At 45.8% G+C, this 20,984-nt stretch overlaps 1 protein-coding gene across 2 annotated transcripts in view; it reads left to right on the top strand.

Moving 5' to 3' along the window:
* Positions 1-6,378: 6,378 nt before the first annotated feature.
* PEBP4 (phosphatidylethanolamine binding protein 4) overlaps positions 6,379-20,984 on the top strand; it is a 95,869-nt gene continuing 81,263 nt past the window's right edge. Inside the window, exons 1-3 of one of the 2 annotated variants that reach the window (XM_040346171.1) lie at positions 6,379-6,540; positions 14,270-14,388; positions 14,892-15,024. In XM_040346171.1, coding sequence (XP_040202105.1) covers positions 14,276-14,388; positions 14,892-15,024 — 246 coding nt within the window. In that variant the 5' untranslated portion in view covers positions 6,379-6,540; positions 14,270-14,275. The remainder of the gene's footprint in view (positions 6,541-14,269; positions 14,389-14,891; positions 15,025-20,984) is intronic. The other variant, XM_040346170.1, reaches the window with a different exon arrangement.

The raw sequence follows: 20,984 nt of genomic DNA, 5'->3' as shown, positions 1-20,984 counted from the left end.
ACCTCATCGATGTCCATCAGTGCCATCTCATTGGTGCCCATTAGTGCCGCCATATCAGTGCCCGTAATTGAAAGAGAAAACTTATTTACAAAAAAATTAACAGAAAAAAATAAAAACGTAATTTTTTTTCCAAATTTTCAGCCTTTTTTTAGTTGTTGCGCAAAAAAAAAAAATCGCAGAGGTGATCAAATACCACCAAAAGAAAGCTCTATTTGTGGGGAAAAAAGGACGCCAATTTTGTTTGGGTACAGTGTAGCATGACCGCGCAATTGCCATTCAAAGTGCGACAGTGCTGAAAGCTGAAAATTGGCTTGGGCGGGAAGCTGCGTAAGTACCTGGTATGGAAGTGGTTAAGAAAGTGATCAAGTTGAAGTGCCCTCAGAAAGTTCAGTCGGAACTGGCCCTCCGGGTCGGAGAGCTCCCCAATCGTTTTCCACCTTCCCCCTGTTGCTGTAGTGAGAGGCATGGTATAGTCCTGCCTCTCTCAGGTCCTGGAAATTCTTGTCACTGATGCCTGGCTCGAATTGGGGGTTCCCTAATATGGGCCGTAGAATGGAGTGTTGGGTTAAAAGGCAAGGGTTGGATATAAGTTGTGCACAAATCTTTACGGTGGTACCTATCAGCGGGTGCCGTTTAAGGCTGGAAGGTAGGGCTGAGTAACACTAAGGGGCCCCTTGGAGGTGGACTTCAGTCTTTGCTTGCTCCAACTGCGACCAAAGTTTGGAGTCTTTATTAGCGACACCAGTCTAATAGCCTGCTCAGGTGGACAGAGTTATAGTAAGAACGGATGTCCGGCATTGCCAGGCGACCGTATTGCTTGGGTAGTGAAAGTGTTTTCTTGTGTCTTTTCCCCGCCCAGAGGAATTTTATAAAGGTCGAGTGTATTTGTTTGAAGAAGTCCGCAGGTATTTGGATTGGAAGGGCTTGTAGTAGGTAAAGAAATTTGGGTAATATCGACATTTTAAGAATGTTGCAGCGGCCAAACCAAGAGTGCATTGGTCCAGGAGTTTTTGGACGGTCTTCAGGAGGGGCGGGAAGCTAAGTTTGAAAAGTTGGGCAAATTTGGGGGGGATGTGCGTACCCAGGTAATGCATGTTATTTGCGTTAGTGAAATGCAAGGCTATTAGATCTGAATGACAATCCAGTGTACCTTGCTGAAGGGCGTGAAGCCTCGTACACACGCTCGTTTTTTTTGGCAAGAACCAGCAAGAAAACCGCTGGCAGAACTTTCTTGACGAGTATTCCGAGCGTGTGTACGAGGCTTTCAGGTTTCTTGTCAAGAAAACTGCCTAAAATCTCGATGAAAAAAATAGAGAACCTGCTCTCTATTTTCTCATTGTGATTCTCGGCAGTGTTTTCCTGCCAAGAAACCCGAGAGTGTGTATACTTACCTGTCGCCGTGGAAACCCGCGCATGCTCGAAATGACTTTGACGCATGCGTGGTAGCATGCATAGGTAGGGTGCAGCAAGATAGCGGCAACGGCATCGAATGTGACGAGAGCATGCTCATCGTACGCAATGATGTCACCGCGTTCTTGCCTTTCAAAAGAACCGCGGAGTGTCTGTACACTCGGGCGGCAAGAGATTCTTGCCAAGAATCTCGTCAGGAAAAACAACGTTTTTTTCCTGACGAGATTCTGGCCCATGTGTACAGGGCTTATGTTGCAGCACTGCCAGAAATGGTACATGCACATTTATTGGGGCAGTAAGCATTCAATCCAAATGAATAGGCTGTCGTAAGGCAATGCAAACTAAGCCCCCATTCCCACCAGTGTGAGTTGCCATGCAATTTGACAGGCATTGGAGCTGTTCAAATCGGTGCAACGCCGACTTTGCGGTCCCACATCAATTTGAAAAAAGTTCCTGCAGCATTTTTGATGATTTCAGGTGCGACTTGCATAGACACAGATGTCAGAAAAGTCGCACCTGAAGTCCCACTGACATGTGGCTTCGAATATGTGTGGTTTCAAGTGAAGTTGCACGACTTCAAAGCTGGATTCAGTGTCAACGGGGCTAAGGCATGGCATAATGAAAATTAACACACATGCTAACACACCGCAATGGTGTGAATGGGCCCTAATGCACAAAATATGTCATTCATTTTCATTGCTGGGTTCACATATGAACCGCATGCCGCTCACAGTAGGGGTCCGGTGCAGCCTGGTTCATCGTTTCAGGTCTGATTTTAGCTAATTTTGGGCTGAATTTGGACCTGAAACTAAACAGAAACAGTGGGCCAGATTCACAAATGAGATACGACGGCGTTTCTCTGTTTCTATCTATGCGACTGATTCATAGAATCAGTTACGCATAGATAGCCAGAAGATCCGACAGGTGTAATTGTTTTACACTGTCGGATCTTAGGATGCAGTACCGCGGCCGCCGCTGGGGGGAGTTTGCGTCGTAAACCAGCGTCGGGTATGCAAATTAGGAGTTACGGCGGATCCACAACGGTTTTTCGTGGTCGCTACGTCGCCGCTAGTCTAGTTTTCCCGCAAAGTTACACTTTTTTTTGGTGCCTTAACTTTAGTCAGCAAGTGTATTGCTGTCTAAAGTATGGCCGTCGTTCCCGCGTCGAAATGTAAAAATCAACGTCGTTTGCGTAAGCCAGAATGGCAACCGGACACACTACAGCAACGCAGCTCCAATGCTCGGTAACGTAGTACTGTGCATTGTGGCGCACTGCATTGCTATAAATGGTGTATTTTTTTTAAATGTTGTGCATGGCTAGCTTATTTATTTGAATGAGATGCTTTAACATTACGTACATTATCGTGTGAAAAAACGCACGTACATTATCGTGTGAAAAAACGCACGTACATTATCGTGTGATAAAAAGCACGTACATTATCGTGTGAGAAAACGCACGTGCATTATTGTGTGAGAAAACGCACGTGCATTGATGTGTGAGAAAACGCACGTGCGTTAACACGATGCACCAGGATGATGACATTTTTCAGAGGCATATCTACAAAATTCAGGCTTATCCATAAAAGTTAAAGTCGATCTCTACTCAATCACTTCAATCTCATATACAATAGGTTTTATCATGTTAGGCGACATGTAAATGAGCATAAGAATACGTCTAGTGTAAATCGCAGTCAATTTTTTACACGCTGAATGCAGGATTTCCATGTTTGGGAAATACATCATACATGCCAATTTAGGCCAATGCACTAAATTCTTTTTGGCTGGCTGTATGTGTCACCTGCAGCTCCCTGGAAGTGGGAAAAATGCATGTACTCTTAGGCTCAGTTTAGTGCGACTTGTCATGCGACTTGGGACTGCAAAGTCCCATGATAAGTCGCACCCCATGATTTCCAATGAGTACCATTCATATCTGTGTGACTTCAAGTCGCAGCGACTTCAAAGTAGTCCCTGCACTACTTTGTTCACACTTTGATGCGTCTTGAGGTTCACAAACCTGAAGAATAAACAGGCGTTGCTTCAAGTCGCATTAAAATCATGGCAAAAATGGAAACCTAGGCTTAATGTCATCTAACAAGTTGTTTCAATCTTTTTGAATCTTGCTAGGCACTCACTGTTATAGTGGTGACAACTATCCTCCAGCTGTGTTTCCGTGTTGTCACCCTGTCTCATGCGCCTCTTGTGGGGACACCAAGCAGCTGTGCCATCACACATTATGATGCTGACACGCTCCATCATAATAAGGAGGCTGAAGCACAGAAATGTGCTTATGATGCTGGAATGAGTGCATATAGACAAGAAGTGTCTGAAAGAAGCTGGGGGAGATCAGCAGCACCTGAAATGGGAAAATGGATAAATAAAAACTGATTTTTATGATGTTTATGATATGCAGCACTTTATCAAAATTAAATGTCCAATTAGGGTTAGATTGGGGGTCAGCAACCTGTAGATAGTGATCTACCAGTAAATCTCGGACAGGTGATTGGTAGATCGCGGTCTGGGCTTGCTGACCCGCCATCCCAGAGCCACAAACAGAGTGCAATGCAGAGGGACTACTTGTAACTCTGGAGCTGTAATAGGGTGCCGCATAAGCCGATGCCCCAAGTGAAGTAGCATGATTTCAAAGTAGCATCATTTGAAAAAAAAAAACATGCCATACTTACCTGCTCTGTGTAGGGGTTTTGCACAGAACAGCCCTGGTCCTCCTCTTTTCTGGTCCTTGCCTGGTGCTCCTGGCTCATCCTCTTCAGCCATTGCCCCCAATAGCAAGTCGCTTGCTCTGGAGGCACTGTTGTGTGCTTGCTCCTGTGTCTCGGCGCTGCCCCCCGCTCTCTTCTCGCTCTCTTGGTTCACTGGCTGTGATTGACAGTAGCAGAAGCCAATTGCTCCTGATGCTGTCAGTGGACATACACATCCCCCAGCTTGCTTGCTGTGGAGACACTCAGAAGGGGGGGGGGGGGCTCACCATTGGACCCGAGAAGAGGAGGATCGGGGCTGCTCTGTGCAAAACCACTACACAGAGCAGGCAAGTATAACACGTTGTTCCCTTTAAGAGCCACCGGAGGCACACATGTGCGCCCGCTGCATGGTGGGGGACCTGATGGCCGCCCGCGATTGTGGGCACGAGAGCCAGAGCAGGGATTTGTGTGTATAAACACACAAATCCCTGTTCTGTCAGGGGAGAGGAGAGACAGATCGTTTGGAACAGCGATATGTCTCCTCCCCCAGTTAGTCCTATCCCCACACAGTTAGAAACACTAACTAGGGAACACAATTAACCCCTTGATCGCCTCCCAGTGTTAACCCCTTCCCTACCAGTAATATTTACACTGTAATCAGTGCATTTTTATAGCACTGATCTCTGTATAAATGTTGATGGTCCCAAAAATGTGTTAAAAGTGTCCGATCTGTTTGCAGGAATGTCACAGTACCGCTAAAAATCGCAAATCACTGCCATTACTAGTAAAAAAAAAAATAATAATAATAATGCCATAAATCTTTCCCATAGTTTGTAGATGCTAAGGGCCAGATTCACAAAAGGGATACGACGGCGTATCTGCTGATACGCCGTCGTATCCCTGTTTCTATCTATGCGACTGATTCATAGAACCAGTTACGCATAGATATCCCTAAGATCCGACAGGTGTAATTGTTTTACACTGTCGGATCTTAGGATGCAGTACCGCGGCCGCCGCTGGGGGGATTTTGCGTCGTAAACCAGCGTCGGGTATGCAAATTAGCAGTTACGGCGATCCACGAAATTTTTCCCCGTTGTTACGTCGCCGCAAGTGTTAGTTTGCCGTCGCAAAGATAGGGTACCTTTTACAAAGTGTAAACTTAGTACACCATGTATTTCGATTTTTTTTTACATTTTTTATTTTTCCCGGCGCAAGTCTTTTTTACCCGTCGCGATTCACAAAACGATGGCGCGTCGTAACTTTGCGCAAAGCACGTCAGGAAATTTGCGACGGGAGCATGCGCAGTACGTCCGGCGCGGGAGCGCGCCTAATTTAAATGGGACTCGCCCCATTCGATTGGGCCCGCCTTGCGCCGGACGGATTTAGGATACACCGCCGCAAATTTCCAGGTAAGTGCTTTGTGGATCGGGCACTTAGCCAGGAAATTTGCGGCAGTGTAAGCTAAATCGGTTACGTTACGCTGCGCCGCCTGGCTGTGAATCTGGCCCTAAAACTTTTCAATATACACTTATTGCGATTTTTTTTTACCAAAAATATGTAGAAGAACATATTTTGGCCTAAACTGATGAAGAGATTTGTTTTTTAAAAACATTTTTGGGGATATTTATTATAGCAAAAAAAGTAAAAAATTGTCGCTCTTTTTTTGTTTATAGAGCAAAAAATTAAAACCGCAGAGGTGATCAAATACCGCCAAAATAAAGCTCTATTTGTGGGGGAAAAAAGGACACAAATCTCGTTTGGGTACAGCATTGCAGGACTGCGCAATTGTCAGTTAAAGCGACGCAGTGCCAAATTGTAAAAATAGTCAGGAAGGGGGTAAAATCTTCCGGGGCTGAAGTGGTTAAAAGGAAAAAAAAACAAGACATTTCCATCATAAATTCAGCTTTAATAAACTTGTATCACTTCACATGCACTGGAAGGTACTTACCATCGCTGGACCCCCCATTGCAGGTTATGTGGGTGCAGGAACAGCCTGAAATCAGAATATATATTAGAATGAAACATCATCACTACATCTACATAACACACACACTACAGGGAGCCACTAATGTACAATCACTGAGACACATACACATACAGAATACATCACGCTTCATCACAGCCAGGAGCCACGCCCGGGCCCCGCCCCACACACTCCTCGACCCCGCCCCACATGCTGAATAACTCCGCTACACACTCTGAATGACCCTGCCCCACGCGCTGAATGACAGCTGACCCCGCCCCACATTCTTGACAGACGTAGGACCCAAAGCAGGAAAGCTCTGTCGATCCAATCAGCTATCAACCACGTGGAGGGGGTGTGGCAGACTGATTCCAAAATAACAGTCTACTACTGTCTGTATTCGGGAAACAGAAGGAAGGGGAGAGGAGAGGAGCCGAATAGAGGGGATCACTGGACACTGGCAGACAGCAGGTAAGAGGCGGTGATCAGAGAATACCAAACACCAGATACTATGGGAATGGGAGATACCAGGACATGAGGGGATGGAGAATTCTAGACATTCAGTAACAGGGGAAAACTAGGGAATTCTGGGAAATTAGGGAATGCCAGATAACAGGAGGATAACTAGAAAATGGCAGACCCCAGGAAATGAGGGGTGACTAAAAAATACTAGACCCCAAAAAATGAGGGGTGACTGGGGAATAGCAGACCCCAGGAAATGAGGGGTGACTGAGGAATACTAGACCCCAAGAAATGAGGGGTGACTGGGGAATAGCAGACCCCAGGAAATGAGGGGGTGACAAGGGAATACTAGACCCCAAGAAATGAGGGGAGACTGAGGAATACTAGACCCCAGGAAATGAGGGGTGACTGAGCAATACTAGACCCCAGGAAATGAGGGGTGACTAAGAAATACTAGACCCCCAAGAAATGAGGGGTGACTGAGGAATACTAGACCCCAGGAAATGAGGGGGGGTATGGGGAATACTAGACCCCAGGAAATGAGGGGTGAGTGGGGAATAGCAGACCCCAGGAAATGAGGGGTGACTGAGGAATACTAGACCCCAGGAAATGAGGGGGTGACAAGGGAATACTAGACCCCAAGAAATGAGGGGAGACTGAGGAATACTAGACCCCAGGAAATGAGGGGTGACTGAGCAATACTAGACCCCAGGAAATGAGGGGTGACTAAGAAATACTAGACCCCCAAGAAATGAGGGGTGACTGGGGAATAGCAGACCCCAGGAAATGAGGGGGTGACTGAGGAATACTAGACCCCAGGAAATGAGGGGTGACTGAGGAATACTAGACCCCAAGAAATGAGGGGTGACTAAGAAATACCAGACCCCAGGAAATGAGAGGTAACTCGGGAAGACCAGACCCCAGGAAATGAGGGGAGACGGGAATAGCAGACCCTAGGAAATGAGGGGTGACTGAGAAATACTAGACCCCAAGAAATGAAGGGTGACTGGGGAATACCTGATCCCCAGAAAATGAGGGGTGACTGGGGAATACCAGACCCCAGGAAATGAGGGATGACTGGGGAATACCAGACCCCAGGAAATGAGGGGTGACTGAGAAATACTAGACCCCAGGAAATGAGGGGTGACTGGGGAATACCTGATCCCCAGGAAATGAGGGGTGACTAAGGAATTCCAGACCCTCAGGAAATGAGGGGTGACTGAGGAATACCAGACCCTATGAAATGAGGGGTGACTGAGGAATACTAGACCCCTGGAAATGAGGAGCGACTGGGGAATGGCAGGCCCTAGGAAATAAGGGGTGACTGAGAAATACCAGACCCCAGGAAATGAGGGGCGACTTAGGAATACCAGACCCCAGGAAATGAGGGGTGACTGAAGAAATTCCAGACCCCAGGAAATGAGGGGCGACAGGGGAATAGCAGACCCCAGGAAATGAGGGGTGACTAAAGAATACCAGACCCCAGGAAATGAGGGGTGACTGAGGAATACTAGACCCTAAGAAATGAGGGGTGACTGAGGAATAGCAGACCCCAGGAAATGAGGGGTGACTGAGGAATAGCAGACCCCAGGAAATGAGGGGTGACTGAGGAATACTAGACCCCAAGAAATGAGGGGTGACTGAGAAATATTAGACCCCAAGAAATGAAGGGTGACTGGGGAATACCTGATCCCCAGAAAATGAGGGGTGACTGGGGAATACCAGGAAATGAGGGATGACTGGGGAATACCAGACCCCAGGAAATGAGGGGTGACTGAGAAATACTAGACCCCAAGAAATGAGGGGTGACTGGGGAATACTAGACCCCAGGAAATGAGGAGTGACAGGAATACTAGACCCCAGGAAATGAGGGGTGACAGGAATACTAGACCCCAGGAAATGAGGGGTGACTAAGGAATACCAGACCCCAGGAAATGAGGGGTGACTAAGGAATACCAGACCCCAGGAAATGAGGGGTGACTGAGGAATACCAGACCCCAGGAAATGAGGGGTGACTGAGGAATACTAGACCCCAGGAAATGAGGGGTGACTGAGAAATATCAGACCCCAGGAAATGAGGGGTGACTGGGGAATACCTGACCCCCAGGAAATGAGGGGTGACTAAGGAATACCAGACCCCAGGAAATGAGGGGTGACTGAGGAATACTAGACCCCAGGAAATGAGGGGTGACTGAGGAATACTAGACCCCAGGAAATGAGGGGTAAAAGAGGAATACTAGACCCCAGGAAATGAGGGGTGACTGAGGAATAGCAGACCCCAGGAAATGAGGGGTGACTGGGGAATACCAGACCCCAGGAAATGAGGGTGACCAAGGAATACCAGACCCCAGGAAATGAGGGTGACCAAGGAATACTAGACCCCAGGAAATGAGGGGCGACTGGGGAAATTCTGACACCCGAAAAGAAAAAATAGAGGGGGGGGGGGTGTGCTTAGTGGAGAGTAGAAGCGAATCTGATGTGGATATGAAGGAGGGGGGGGGGGGGGAGTAAGCGCTCTAATCTGAAGGGGGGGGGGGGGCGGAGGACCCTGATGTAGATGGGGCGGAGGAGGTTTGGTACTAAGCAACTAAGCATTTAGAAGGGGGACTAAAGACTGTTGTGTGGGGGGGGGGGGTCTGATGTGGAAAGAGGATGACTGGGGACTCTGGTGTGAAAATGAGGGCTTCTGAAGTGATGAGGTACACCAAAGAGTTGAGAAACACTGCTATGGGATGCCAGATCATGGGGGTGTCTAGAGAATGGCAGACCCCAGGTAACAGGAGGGTAATTTCTATAAACCAGGTAATGGGAGGATGACTTGCCCCCGGGTATTGAAAGGAAAACTAGAGAAAGCCAGACCCTGGATAATGTACAGTGACATGTCACATTAATGATTAAAGTTGAGAAGCGGGGGGAGGGGGTGTTCTGCTATCGGAAATGACACCTTACATTAAAGTGAGAAGCGGGGGGTGCTGACTTCTTACCTCTTCTCCCATGCAGCCAGCGAGTTGAGAAGTGGGGTGAGGGGTCGACAATGACTTCTCACCAGGCGGGGCCTCCAGTAATTTGGGGGGCCCTCCACAGCTTTGCAGGGCCCTAAGCGGCTTGCATATAGGGCGGATTGGCCCTGGCCAGACGCCAGGTAGCGTGCCAGACACCACGTAACAGAAAGGGGGAGAGGGGGTGATGGAGGGGAAACTAGACACCAGGTAATGAAGTGGTGGCTGGGGAAGGCCAGACATCTGGTAACAGAGGGATGACCAAAGGCGGGCGGACACCTGATCACAGGGGGTAACAAGAAATTGACAGGTACCAGGTAACAGGGCCAGTAAAGAAAGTGTGCCAAAATCATCACTACCATGGTAGTGGGGTAGAGAGTACCCTCTAATAATGGGAGGATCTAGCGACTGTCAGATGTTAAAGGATAAATTCATCTTTTTAGAGAAAAAAAATACATAGTTTTGCAGAAACAATTGATGTAAAGGGGCACTCTGATGGGGAACCCTGATGTAAAGGGGGCATGGGTTCAGTTTAATCTTCCTAATGCATGACCATGTAATACATACTGGTACCACCACACTATCTTTCAGATGGCTCCTTCAATTAAGTCATCAGTTCTACCAAGGGTGCATTTTTATCACAAGTTGCTTATGGACTCTTCTACTAAAATCCATGATATATAAGTGTGACTTTCATAGAGCAGTTTTATACAGACACAGTGGTGGCATGTTATTTGGTTACATCGAAAAAATCACGAACGATGAAATATGTGTATAGTGGGAGAGCCCGTGGAACCCAGAATCCCTTAGAAAGTATGGGATGCCGTTGCTTCAGCTCCCCATGCACCTCTTATGTCTAAGTCACTCTGTGTCTATTAGGAGCACAGGGTAAGTAAGAAAATAATGGACATTAACCACTTAACGCCCGCCGCACGACTATTTACGTCCGCAAAATGGCACGGACAGGCAGATGGGCGTATATATACGTCCTTGCCTTTCCGCGGGTCGGGGGTCCGATCGGGACCCCCCCCCCTCCCCGATGCGTGCAGCTTACCTCGGAAGCGATCCGGGACGACGGCACGGCTATTCGTTTATAGCCGCTCCGTCGCAATCGCTCCCCGGAGCTGAAGAACGGGGAGAGCCGTGTGTAAACACGGCTTCCCAGTGCTTCACTGTGGCGGCGCATCGATCGAGTGATCCCTTTTATAGGGGAGACACAATCGATGACATCAGACCTACAGCCACACCCCCCTACTGTTGTAAACACACACTAGGTGAAGCCTAACTCCTTCAGCGCCCCCTGTGGTTAACTCCCAAACTGCAACTGTCATTTTCACAATAAAGAATGCAATTTAAATGCATTTTTTGCTGTGAAAATGACAATGGTCCCAAAAATGTGTCAAAATTGTCCGAAGTGTCCGCCATAATGTCGCAGTCACGAAAAAAATCGCTGATCGCCGCCACTAGTAGTAAAAAAAAAAAATTAATAAAAATATCCCCTATTTTGTAAACGCTATAAATTTTGCGCAAACCAATCGATAAACGCTTATTGCGATTTTTTTACCAAAAATATGTAGAAGAATACGTATCGGCCTAAACTGAGGGAAAAAATATATTTTTATATATGTTTTTGGGGGATATTTATTATAGCAAAAAGTTAAAAATATTGCATTTTTTTTTCAAAATTGTCGCTCTATTTTTGTTTATAGCGCAAAAAATAAAACCCGCAGAGGTGATCAAATACCACCAAAAGAAAGCTCTATTTCTGGGGAAAAAAGGACGCCAATTTTGTTTGGGAGCCACGTCGCACGACCGCGCAATTGTCTGTTAAAGAGACGCAGTGCCGAATCGCAAAACCTGGCCTGGGCATTTAGCTGCCTAAAGGTCCGGGGCTTAAGTGGTTAAGAATATGTCTTGGATTACTTAGAATGGGACAGTAATATTTATCCACAATATCTCCCAGGATATATGCCATATTAGCAGGGCTGGTGCAAGGATTTTTGACACCCTAGGCGAAACCTAATTTTGCCGCCCCCCTTGGCTCCAACCCTAACCCCACACCCTTTGCCCTGCCCATGTATACCCCACCTTTCTAATGAAGCGCCCATCAAATGCAGCCTCACCAGAGCCCATTAAATGCAGCCTCACCAGCACCCATCAATGAATGTTTGCTTGCTTCCATTAATTCAGGAGTCAGGACACAGACACAGCCCTCCGCCAGGCGCTGCGCCTCTGACACTATCTGTGAACGGAGCGGTGGCTGCCTGCTGATGCTGAGACTTAGTTGCTTTCTGCAAAGGGAAGAGAATAGGAACACCAGTGGCCGGGTGCCCTAGGCTGCCTAGTTTGCCTAGTGGTAGCATCGGCCCTGTTCTCACCTGTACCCATTATATACAGCCTCACCCAGCGCCCATCAATGCCGCTTCACCAGTGCCCATCAAATACAGCCTCACCTGTGTCCATCAAATACAGCCTCACCTGTGCCCATCAAATACAGCCTCACCAGTGCCCATCAATGCTGCTTCACCAGTGCCCATCAATGCTGCTGCTTCACCAATGCCAATCAATGCAGCCTCATATGTGCCCATTAAATGCCACCTTACCTGTGCCCATTAAATACAGCCTCACACAGCGCCCATTAATGCTGCTTCACCAGTGCCAATCAATTCAGCCTCATATGTACCCATCAAATGCTATCTCACCTGTGCCCATTATACACAGCCTCACCCAGCGCCCATCAATGCCGCTTCACCAGTGTCAATCCATGCAGCCTCACCTGTGCCCATCAAATACAGCCTCACCTGTGCCCATCAAATACAGCCTCACCTGTGCCCATCAAATACAGCCTCACCTGTGCCCATCAAATACAGCCTCACCTGTGCCCATCAAATACAGCCTCACCTGTGCCCATCAAATACAGCCTCACCCAGTGCCCATCAATGCTGCTTCACCAGTGCCAATCCATGCAGCCTCACCTGTGCCCATCAAATGCCATCTCACCTGTGCACATCAAATACAGCCTCACCTGTGCCCATCAATGCTGCTTCACCAGTGCCCATAAATGCCACTTTACCAATGCCATCTTACCTGTGCCCATTAAATACAGCCTCACTCAATGCCATCTCACATGTGCCCATTAATGCTGCTTCACCACTGCTAATTAATGCACCCTGGGGGGGGGGGCAGATCAGTCAATATACATACACTGATACACACATTCATTTTAAAATTCCATGTAATTGTATAATATAATCTCATTAACTCAGAGAGAAAGCACATTTTTACTCACCCAGCTCAGAAAACGGAGTGCTGCTGGACATGGAGGTCACAAGACACTACAGAAGAGGGAGAGCGGCCTCGGTGCTGGACACATGTCAGAGTGTCAGACGGAGACCGGGGAGGGGGGCATGCGGAGCTGCTGCCTGAACACATCTGAGAACGGATTGCTGGACACACATCGGAGCGGGCCCTTGGGGGGGGTGGAGGTTGTTGCTGGACACATGACATCAGGGCAGAGAGGGGGGGGATACACATTGGAGCGGAGGGCTCGGTGGTTGCTGGACTGTACACATGATGTCAAAGCGGAGAGCCGCGGGGGAGCTGCTTGACACATGACAGAGTGGCCGTTGCCTGGTGGATAGTTGGAAGCTCTGTGGACAGTGCGGGACTGGAGTAGAATAACCAGCGGCCGGGCGCCCTAGGCGGTTGCCTAGTCCGCCTAGTGGTAGCGCCGGCCCTGCATATTGGAAAGAGTGACTCCTTTATACTGTTGGGACATATACTGTAAGGAGATGCTAATGTCATCACCTCCAGCCACCTATCTTGTCTGTTGTCTGTATAATGTAAAGGAGTCTAGTGTGACTGCTCTGCATCTCATTGTTGCTTGTGCTAATTGACCCTGCAATTGTGTGAAGGTGTATTTATGATAATGTGTATTGTATTTAGGGGGCTAGGAGACAGCAAGACTAGGACCTGAAAGGTCATGCCTATGAGTCACCTATGCTGTAAGAGATTAGTTAATTAGCTCATGTTAATTAGGTCTGGTCATTTTCAGAGTAATAGGAGCAGGATATGTATGCACCTCCTCTTTTACTGTATAAAAGGCTGTAGTCTTTCAATTAAGATTGTGATTCCTGCTTGAACCTCATACAGAGCCTCATCTTGTATTTGGGGGAGAATTATTCGTATGAGTTTCTTGTTCGCCTGACTAAAGGTGGCCATACACGATACGAATTTCGAAAGAATTTTCTTTCGAAAATCGTATCAAAGAATTTTCGTACAAATTTCGCACCGTTAGTGGGCTGCAGCAACAGCCGATTTTCGTGCGGCAAACAAATTTGAGAAATCCGACATGTTGGAAATTTTCGAAAAAACGAACGATTTTCTGATCAATGATGGGAGAATCGTGCGAGAAATGTAATAGAAAAAAAAATGTGCAAGAAAAGAAAATTCCCGGAGAGAAACGAATATTTACGGAGAGAAAATAATATTCCCTGGGAGAAACGAATATTCCCGGCAACATGAAAGTTTGGTCGGCCGAATTTCGCAAATCAATGGTGGCATCATCGGATCACAAAAACAACGAACGTTCTGATTTTGAAAATAAAATTTGTTCGAAATTCAACCGTGTATGGCCTGCTTTAGTGTTCGGTAATGGAATGTCCTTAACGATTTTAAACCCTCTAATACTCGGGGTTTCGTTACAATGGGTTTTACTTTTTTTTTTTTTTTTTTTATAGGCTGTGATGATGGAGTGGCTCATTCATGCTTGTCTTCTGGCACTGATTCCAGTGTTCTCCACCAGTCATGACTCCTGTATCCCTAAGCCAATCGTTGGAGAAGATGCTGAATTCTGCAGGTGTGTGTGGGGTCTGCTGATGTATTATTTATGTATTACAGGTACTTGTATAGCGCCATCAATTTACACAGTGCTTTACATATGTATTATACATTCACATCAGTCCCTGTCCTCAAGGAGCTTCCTCTCTAAGGTCCCTAATTCGCATTCATGCATACACATACTAGGGCCAGTTTAAACAGGAGTCAATGAGCCTACCAGCATGCTTTGTAGTGTGGGAGGAAACCGGAGTACCCAGAGGCAACCCAGACAGGCACAGGGAGAACATGCAAACTCCAGGCAGGTAATGCCATGGTTGAAATTGATCAGTGAATTATGCCAATCAGAATTTAGCAGGTGTAATTGTACTGCTTCTGCTGTCTGAAAAATAAATAATTTATAAAAAAACTAAAAACCTACTGAACCTACATTAGAACGTTTTGTCAGATTCCAGAATGACAGATTTCTTACCTGGCAATAAGCAGAGCTTTCACCTGTTTAATTTGTTTTCTTGCACCTTACAGTGAGGACCTTCAGGTCAAATACCCAGAAATTGGCGATGTTTCCTGCCTGCATATACCCGCCTGCAATGGCTACATCCAAAAGCTGGTCAACTCCTGGGACATGCCAAAGATTAAATACACCGAGGCCAAAGGGGTAAGGACATCCTCCTGATCTGTTTTATTCAGCAATGAGAACGTTTTTGTGTGGAATGATTATGTAGATTTAGAAAATATCATTTTAAAAATATGATTGTCTTGAAATAAGAAGCTGCTGTAATCACTTAATATAACTTGCCATAGAGGAACGCTTGTAAAGTACCAATATGCTCTACTTAAAGCAAGATTCAACCCATAATTTCATCAGCTCCTTTCTGCACGCATAACAACATTTGGCCAAAACTGTTGTTTTTTTCCTTACTGTATTTGTCTTGTTGCTAGGATGTCCCTTCTAATCTGCCATTTCCGGGCCGTAGCGATGTACATCATATCCTGCAGCGCCTGTGCTCCTGGGAGATGTGTGTCATCGTTCCCAGGAGTCAGTGGGCATCGCCGCAGGATTAGTTGCCATACGGGGCAGGCCCTTCCTCCGTCGCTACTCCTTGTGATGGCAACCAGACACACTGTCTGCGCTATGCCCTGTCTAGATTGTGCATGCACAGGATTGGGAGGTGCATGCTGGGTAGCCAGCAGCACCTTATCCCGGAAAAAAGTCCTAGTGGGCTTTGCATGCCCACAAACAAGATGGAAGATAAAAAAACGAAGGTAAGTAAACTCTAAAAAAGATGTGCTCGAACCGGGATTGCATTATAGAGATGATTTACTGTATATTATTTATAGGAGCAGAGGGGATGCTGGGGAAAAAAAAAACAATATGGCCCGGATTCTCGTAGCACTTACGCCAACGTATCTACAGATACGCCGCGTAAGTGTAAATGTGCGCCGCCGTATCTATGCGCCGTGCTCATAGAACTAGATACGCCTGAAAATAGGCTTCCTCCGACCGACGTAACTTGGGCGCATATTTACGCTGGCCGCAAGGGGCGCTCCCATTGATTTACGATTAGAATATGCAAATGACTGAGATACGCCGATTCACGAACATACTTGCGCCCGGCACATTAATATACGCGGTTTACGTAAGTCGTACGTCCGGAGTAAAGTTAAGCCTCATAAAGCAGGTGTAAGTCATGGTAAGGTATGGGCCGTCATTTACGTAATAGTACGTGAATATGGCTGGGCGTAGGCTACGTTCACGTCATAGGCATTGAGCCGTCGTATCTTGGGGAGTATATTCAACGTGATTCTGAGCATGCGCACTGGGATACGTCCACGGTACGGCACATGCGCCGTTCGTTCGGCCCATCATTTGCATGGGGTCACGCTTCATTTTAATGGATCACGCCCACTTCCACCTACTTTGAATTAGGCCGGCTTACGCCTACGATTTTACGTTACGCCGGCGCAACGTTGGGAGCAAGTGCTTTGTGGATACTGTGCTTGCCTCTCTGTGTTACGTCGGCGTAGCGCATATGAGATGCGCTACGCCGGCAGAAATATGCGCCAATGTATTTGAATCCGGCCTTATGTGTGTGGAACTCGGCTTTAAAGTGGCCCTTCAGTCGTTTTTTTTTTTTTTTTTTTTCCCAACTTTCCATCTTCTGTCCTTGTTTTAACTTTGGATAGTACATTTTTTTTTTCTGCCAGTAAATATCTTATACAGCCGCCCACTTCCTGTTCGTCCGCGTAAAACGCCTAGGCTTATGACATCCTGCACAGCTCTCTCTAACTCTCATTAGGCAGGCCATACATGGGTCGAATTTCTAAAAATTTTTTTTCGAAAATCTTATCTAAGAATTTAGTTCGAATTCCGCACCTTTAGTTGGCTGCAGCAACAGGCAATTTTCATGCGGCAATCAAATTTGAGTAATCGGGCATGTTGGAAATTTTTGGAAAAACAAACGATTTTCTAATCAATGATGGGAGAATTGTGCGAGAAATGTAATAGAAAAAGGAGTGCAAGAAAAGAAAAATTCATGGACAGGAAAGAAGATTCCCAGCCACGAAAAAAAAATTCTGTAGCAACAGAGGTGAAATAGAAGGCTTGGTTGGTCGAATTTCGAAAATAAATGTGGGCATTATTGGATCAAAAAACGCACAAAATTTCTGATTTTGAAACTAAGATTTGTTTGGAATTTGACCATGTATGGCCTCCATAAGATTTTGCCAGGCAGGGAGGGGGGATGAGTCATAAGAGGGCCTGTTAAAATCTGCAAAAGACTTGAAACTGGGATGAAGGTTCACCTCCCAGCAGGACAACAAACCCTAAACATACAGGCAGAGCTACAATGAAATGTTTTAGATCAAATCATATTTATGTGTTAGAATGACCCAGTAAAAGTCCAGACCTAAATCCAATTGAGAATCTGTGGACTTTGCTGTTCAGACACTCTCCATCCAATCTTACAGAGTTAGGGCCCTTTCACACGGGCGGACGAACGGTCCGTTTTTTACAAGTCCGTTTAATGCTTGTAATGCTTCCCTATGGGATTGCAGACGTTAGCGGATGATGCATCCGCTAACGTCCGTAAAGATCCGCCTCCGTAAAGATCCGCTTTTTCAGACGGAAGAAAACCCTATTTTTCTTCCGTCTGGCGGAACGGATCCGATGAATACGGACACACGGTCCGTATTCATCCGATTCCCCATAGGGAAGAGCGGAGGAAAGACAGGGCGGTCTCTGCACAGTGTGCGGGGACCGCTCTGTCCGCCGACAGCTCAGCGGGGATTTTCGGATGAGCAGACGAACACACACGGGGTGGATCAATACGGATCCGCTCCGTGTGAAAGAGCCCTTATTTTGCAAAGAAGAATGGACAGATGTGCAAAGCTAGTAGAGACATCCCCAAAAAGACTTGCAGCTGTAATTGCAGTGAAAGGCGGTTCTGCAAAGTATTGACTCAGGGGGGCTGAATACAAATACACACCACACTTTTCACATATTTATTTGTAAAAAAAAATAAAAAAAAATAAAATGAAAATCATTTTACAATTATGTGTCACTTTGTGTTGGTCTATCACATAAAATCCCAATAAAATGTATTTAAGTTTTCAGTTGTAACATGACAAAAATGTGGAAAATGTCATGGGGTATGAATACTTTTTCAAGCCCCCCCATGTATGGCATAGAGGGTATTGTGAATATGGTCATTTGTGAAATAAAGGAGACATGTCAGTATAGTTGTCGTTTAGGGCTCGTGCACACCGGTGTAAAAAAACACAGATACGTACAGAATATCGCTTTTAATGCATATGTATGCAGCAGAATAGAAGTCTATAGGACCCATTAACCCGGCTAATCCTGGCAGCGTAATGTTGCGTATAACGTGAGTACCCTAACGTTGCTTTTTATGTAAATACAGTATCTCACAAAAGTGAGTACACCCCTCACATTTTGTAAATATTTTATTCTGTCTTTTTACGTGACACTGAAGAAATGACACTTTGCTACAATGTAATGTAGTGAGTGTACAGCTTTATAGCGGTGTAAATTTGTTGTCTCCTCAAAATGGCTCAACACACAGCTTTTAACCACTTCAGCCCCCGACCATATTGCTGGTCAAAGACCAGAGCACTTTTTGCGATTCGGCACTGCGTTGCTTTAACTGACAATTGCGCGGTCGTGTGACGTGGCTTCCAAACAAAATTGGCGTCCTTTTTTTCCCACAAATAGAGCTTTCTTTTGGTGGTATTTAATCACCTCTGCGGTTTTTATTTTTTGCGCTATAAACAAAAATAGAGCGACAATTTTGAATAAAAAATGATATTATTACTTTTTGCTAAAATAAATATCCCCCGAAAATATATTAAAAAAAAAACTATTTTTTTCCTCAGTTTAGGCCGATATGTATTATTCTACATAAATCGCAATAAGCGTTTGATTGGTTTGCGCAAAAGTTATAGCGTTTATAAAATACAGGGTAGATTTATGGCATTTTTATAAATATATTTTTTTACTAGTAATGGCATCGATCAGTGATTTTATTTTTATTTATTTATTTTCCCCGGTACTGCGACATTATGGCGGACACTTTTGACACATTTTTGGGACCATTGGCATTTTTATAGCGATCAGTGCTATAAAAATGCCACTGGCAGGGAAGGGGTTAACACTAGGGGGCGGGGAAGGGGTCAAGTATGTTCCCTGGGTGTGTTCTAACTGTAGGGGGGGTGGACTCACTAGGGAAAATGACTGATCGCTGTTCATACATTGTATGAACAGACGGTCGGGCATTTCTCCCGACAGGACCGGGAGCTGTGTGTTTACACACACAGCTCCCGGTTCTCGCTCTGTAACGAGAGATCGCGGGTGCCCGGAGAAGATCGCGCCCACCGGGCACGCGCGCGGTGAGATGACGTATAGCTACGTCATCTCGCCCAGCAGAGCCGACCTGCCGCCGTTATACGGCGGCTGGTCGGCAAGCAGTTAATATGTGAGTACACCCCTAAGTGAAAATGTTCAAACTAGGCCCAAAGTGTCAATATTTTGTGTGGCCACCATTCTTTTCTAAATTTATATTACTGGCTACTAGGAAGCAAGGAGTGGAGAGGAGTGGCCTTGGTGTCAGCCCATGGAGAGACTAAAAAGCTGTTTTTTGTTTTTTTTTGTTAGTGTATTTTGTGCGTGTACTCGAGAGAGAGGAGCCGGACAGGAGTTGGGAGTAGGCAGGCCTCCCCCAGAGGCAATCTGCCACCTTTCTCCATGCCCCGGGTGGCAATGGCGGGTGTGTGAGGGGGTCCTCCCACACAGCCCGCCCTACCTGCTCCGCTTTGAAGCCCAACGGGGCAGAGGGACTCCCTATAAGGGAGTGGGAGGATTAGCCCACTCAACCAGCCCCATTAGTCCTTCGCCTCTCTTTTAGAGACCGCGTGGTCAAAGTGCGTGCATGTTAACCCAATTTCGGTGATATCTGAATGATGCCTGCAGCTACAGGCATCATCCCATGGCTACATAGGCTTAGTATGTCTATAAATATATATTGACATAACAAACAAAGCAAAAAAAAAAAAAAAGCAATTTCCTACCATGATGCAAACCAGGATGGAGACAGCGTATGAACGCAAAATTGATTATGTCTCCGGTTAGTGTTCTCTGAGTCGGGAAAAAAATCCACGATTTTCTTGTCAAAATGTCCGATCGTGTGTATGCATTAGGAGTTTTTCTTTTTGCAGCAAAAAAGCTCTGCAGAAAAATCAGTATATTATAAATACAAAATCCTATAATGTTTTATGGCTTAAAGGCCTTTACAAAGGTTAATATATTTTTTTAATAATGATGTGCAGAGAGACAGGATAATGTGTAAAGTGCAGTAAACTATAGGGACCAATCGGATTCCATCTGTCTTTAGTTAGTTATTAGCAGTAACAAAAGAGAAACCCAATCACAGTATATTACACATTGCTGGATTTTCATATGAAATAGACCCAACGATGTTGTAAATGTTGGCAATATGAACTCCCTATTTTTGTCCACTAGATGGCAGGATTGTTGCATAGTGTTGCACTGCACTAGCTAATATGACAATGACTATTGGCTATGTTCCAGTATATTTTGTGGCACTTTGAGTAAAAGTGAGAATTTAGAAGACCGGATATGTTACAGCAGCCGGTACCCCTATCTGCATTTCTCTGCCTGTTAATGGTACACAATAACAGATATTTGCACAATGAAAATTATTTGTAGCAGTTGTGTATGTATGGGGATAAATGATATACGTGTATACACTTTATGGGGTGAAAATGATGACGGGTTATAATCTGGTTATAATCAGGTAATCACTATAAAGAGATAAGAATCAGGTGGAACTTTTCACCCCTTTTACCCTTTTGGATTTGGTTCAAGCCTCGGACAATCCAAACGCAAATTGGATTAAAAAAAAAAGAAAAGTGTGACTATTCGTCAGTGAAGGATAGTTATATAGTTGGTTAGTTAGTCAGGTTGAAAAAAGACACAAGTCCATCAAGGTCAACCATAAGAAATAAAATAATAATATCGTACAATCCCATATACCCAATTCTATACCCACAGTTGATCCAGAGGAAGGCAAAAAACCCCAG

This window comes from Rana temporaria, chromosome 3, assembly GCF_905171775.1.
Source record: "Rana temporaria chromosome 3, aRanTem1.1, whole genome shotgun sequence".
In the NCBI taxonomy this organism is placed as follows: domain Eukaryota; kingdom Metazoa; phylum Chordata; class Amphibia; order Anura; family Ranidae; genus Rana; species Rana temporaria.
This window is presented reverse-complemented; position numbering and strand designations above follow the sequence as displayed.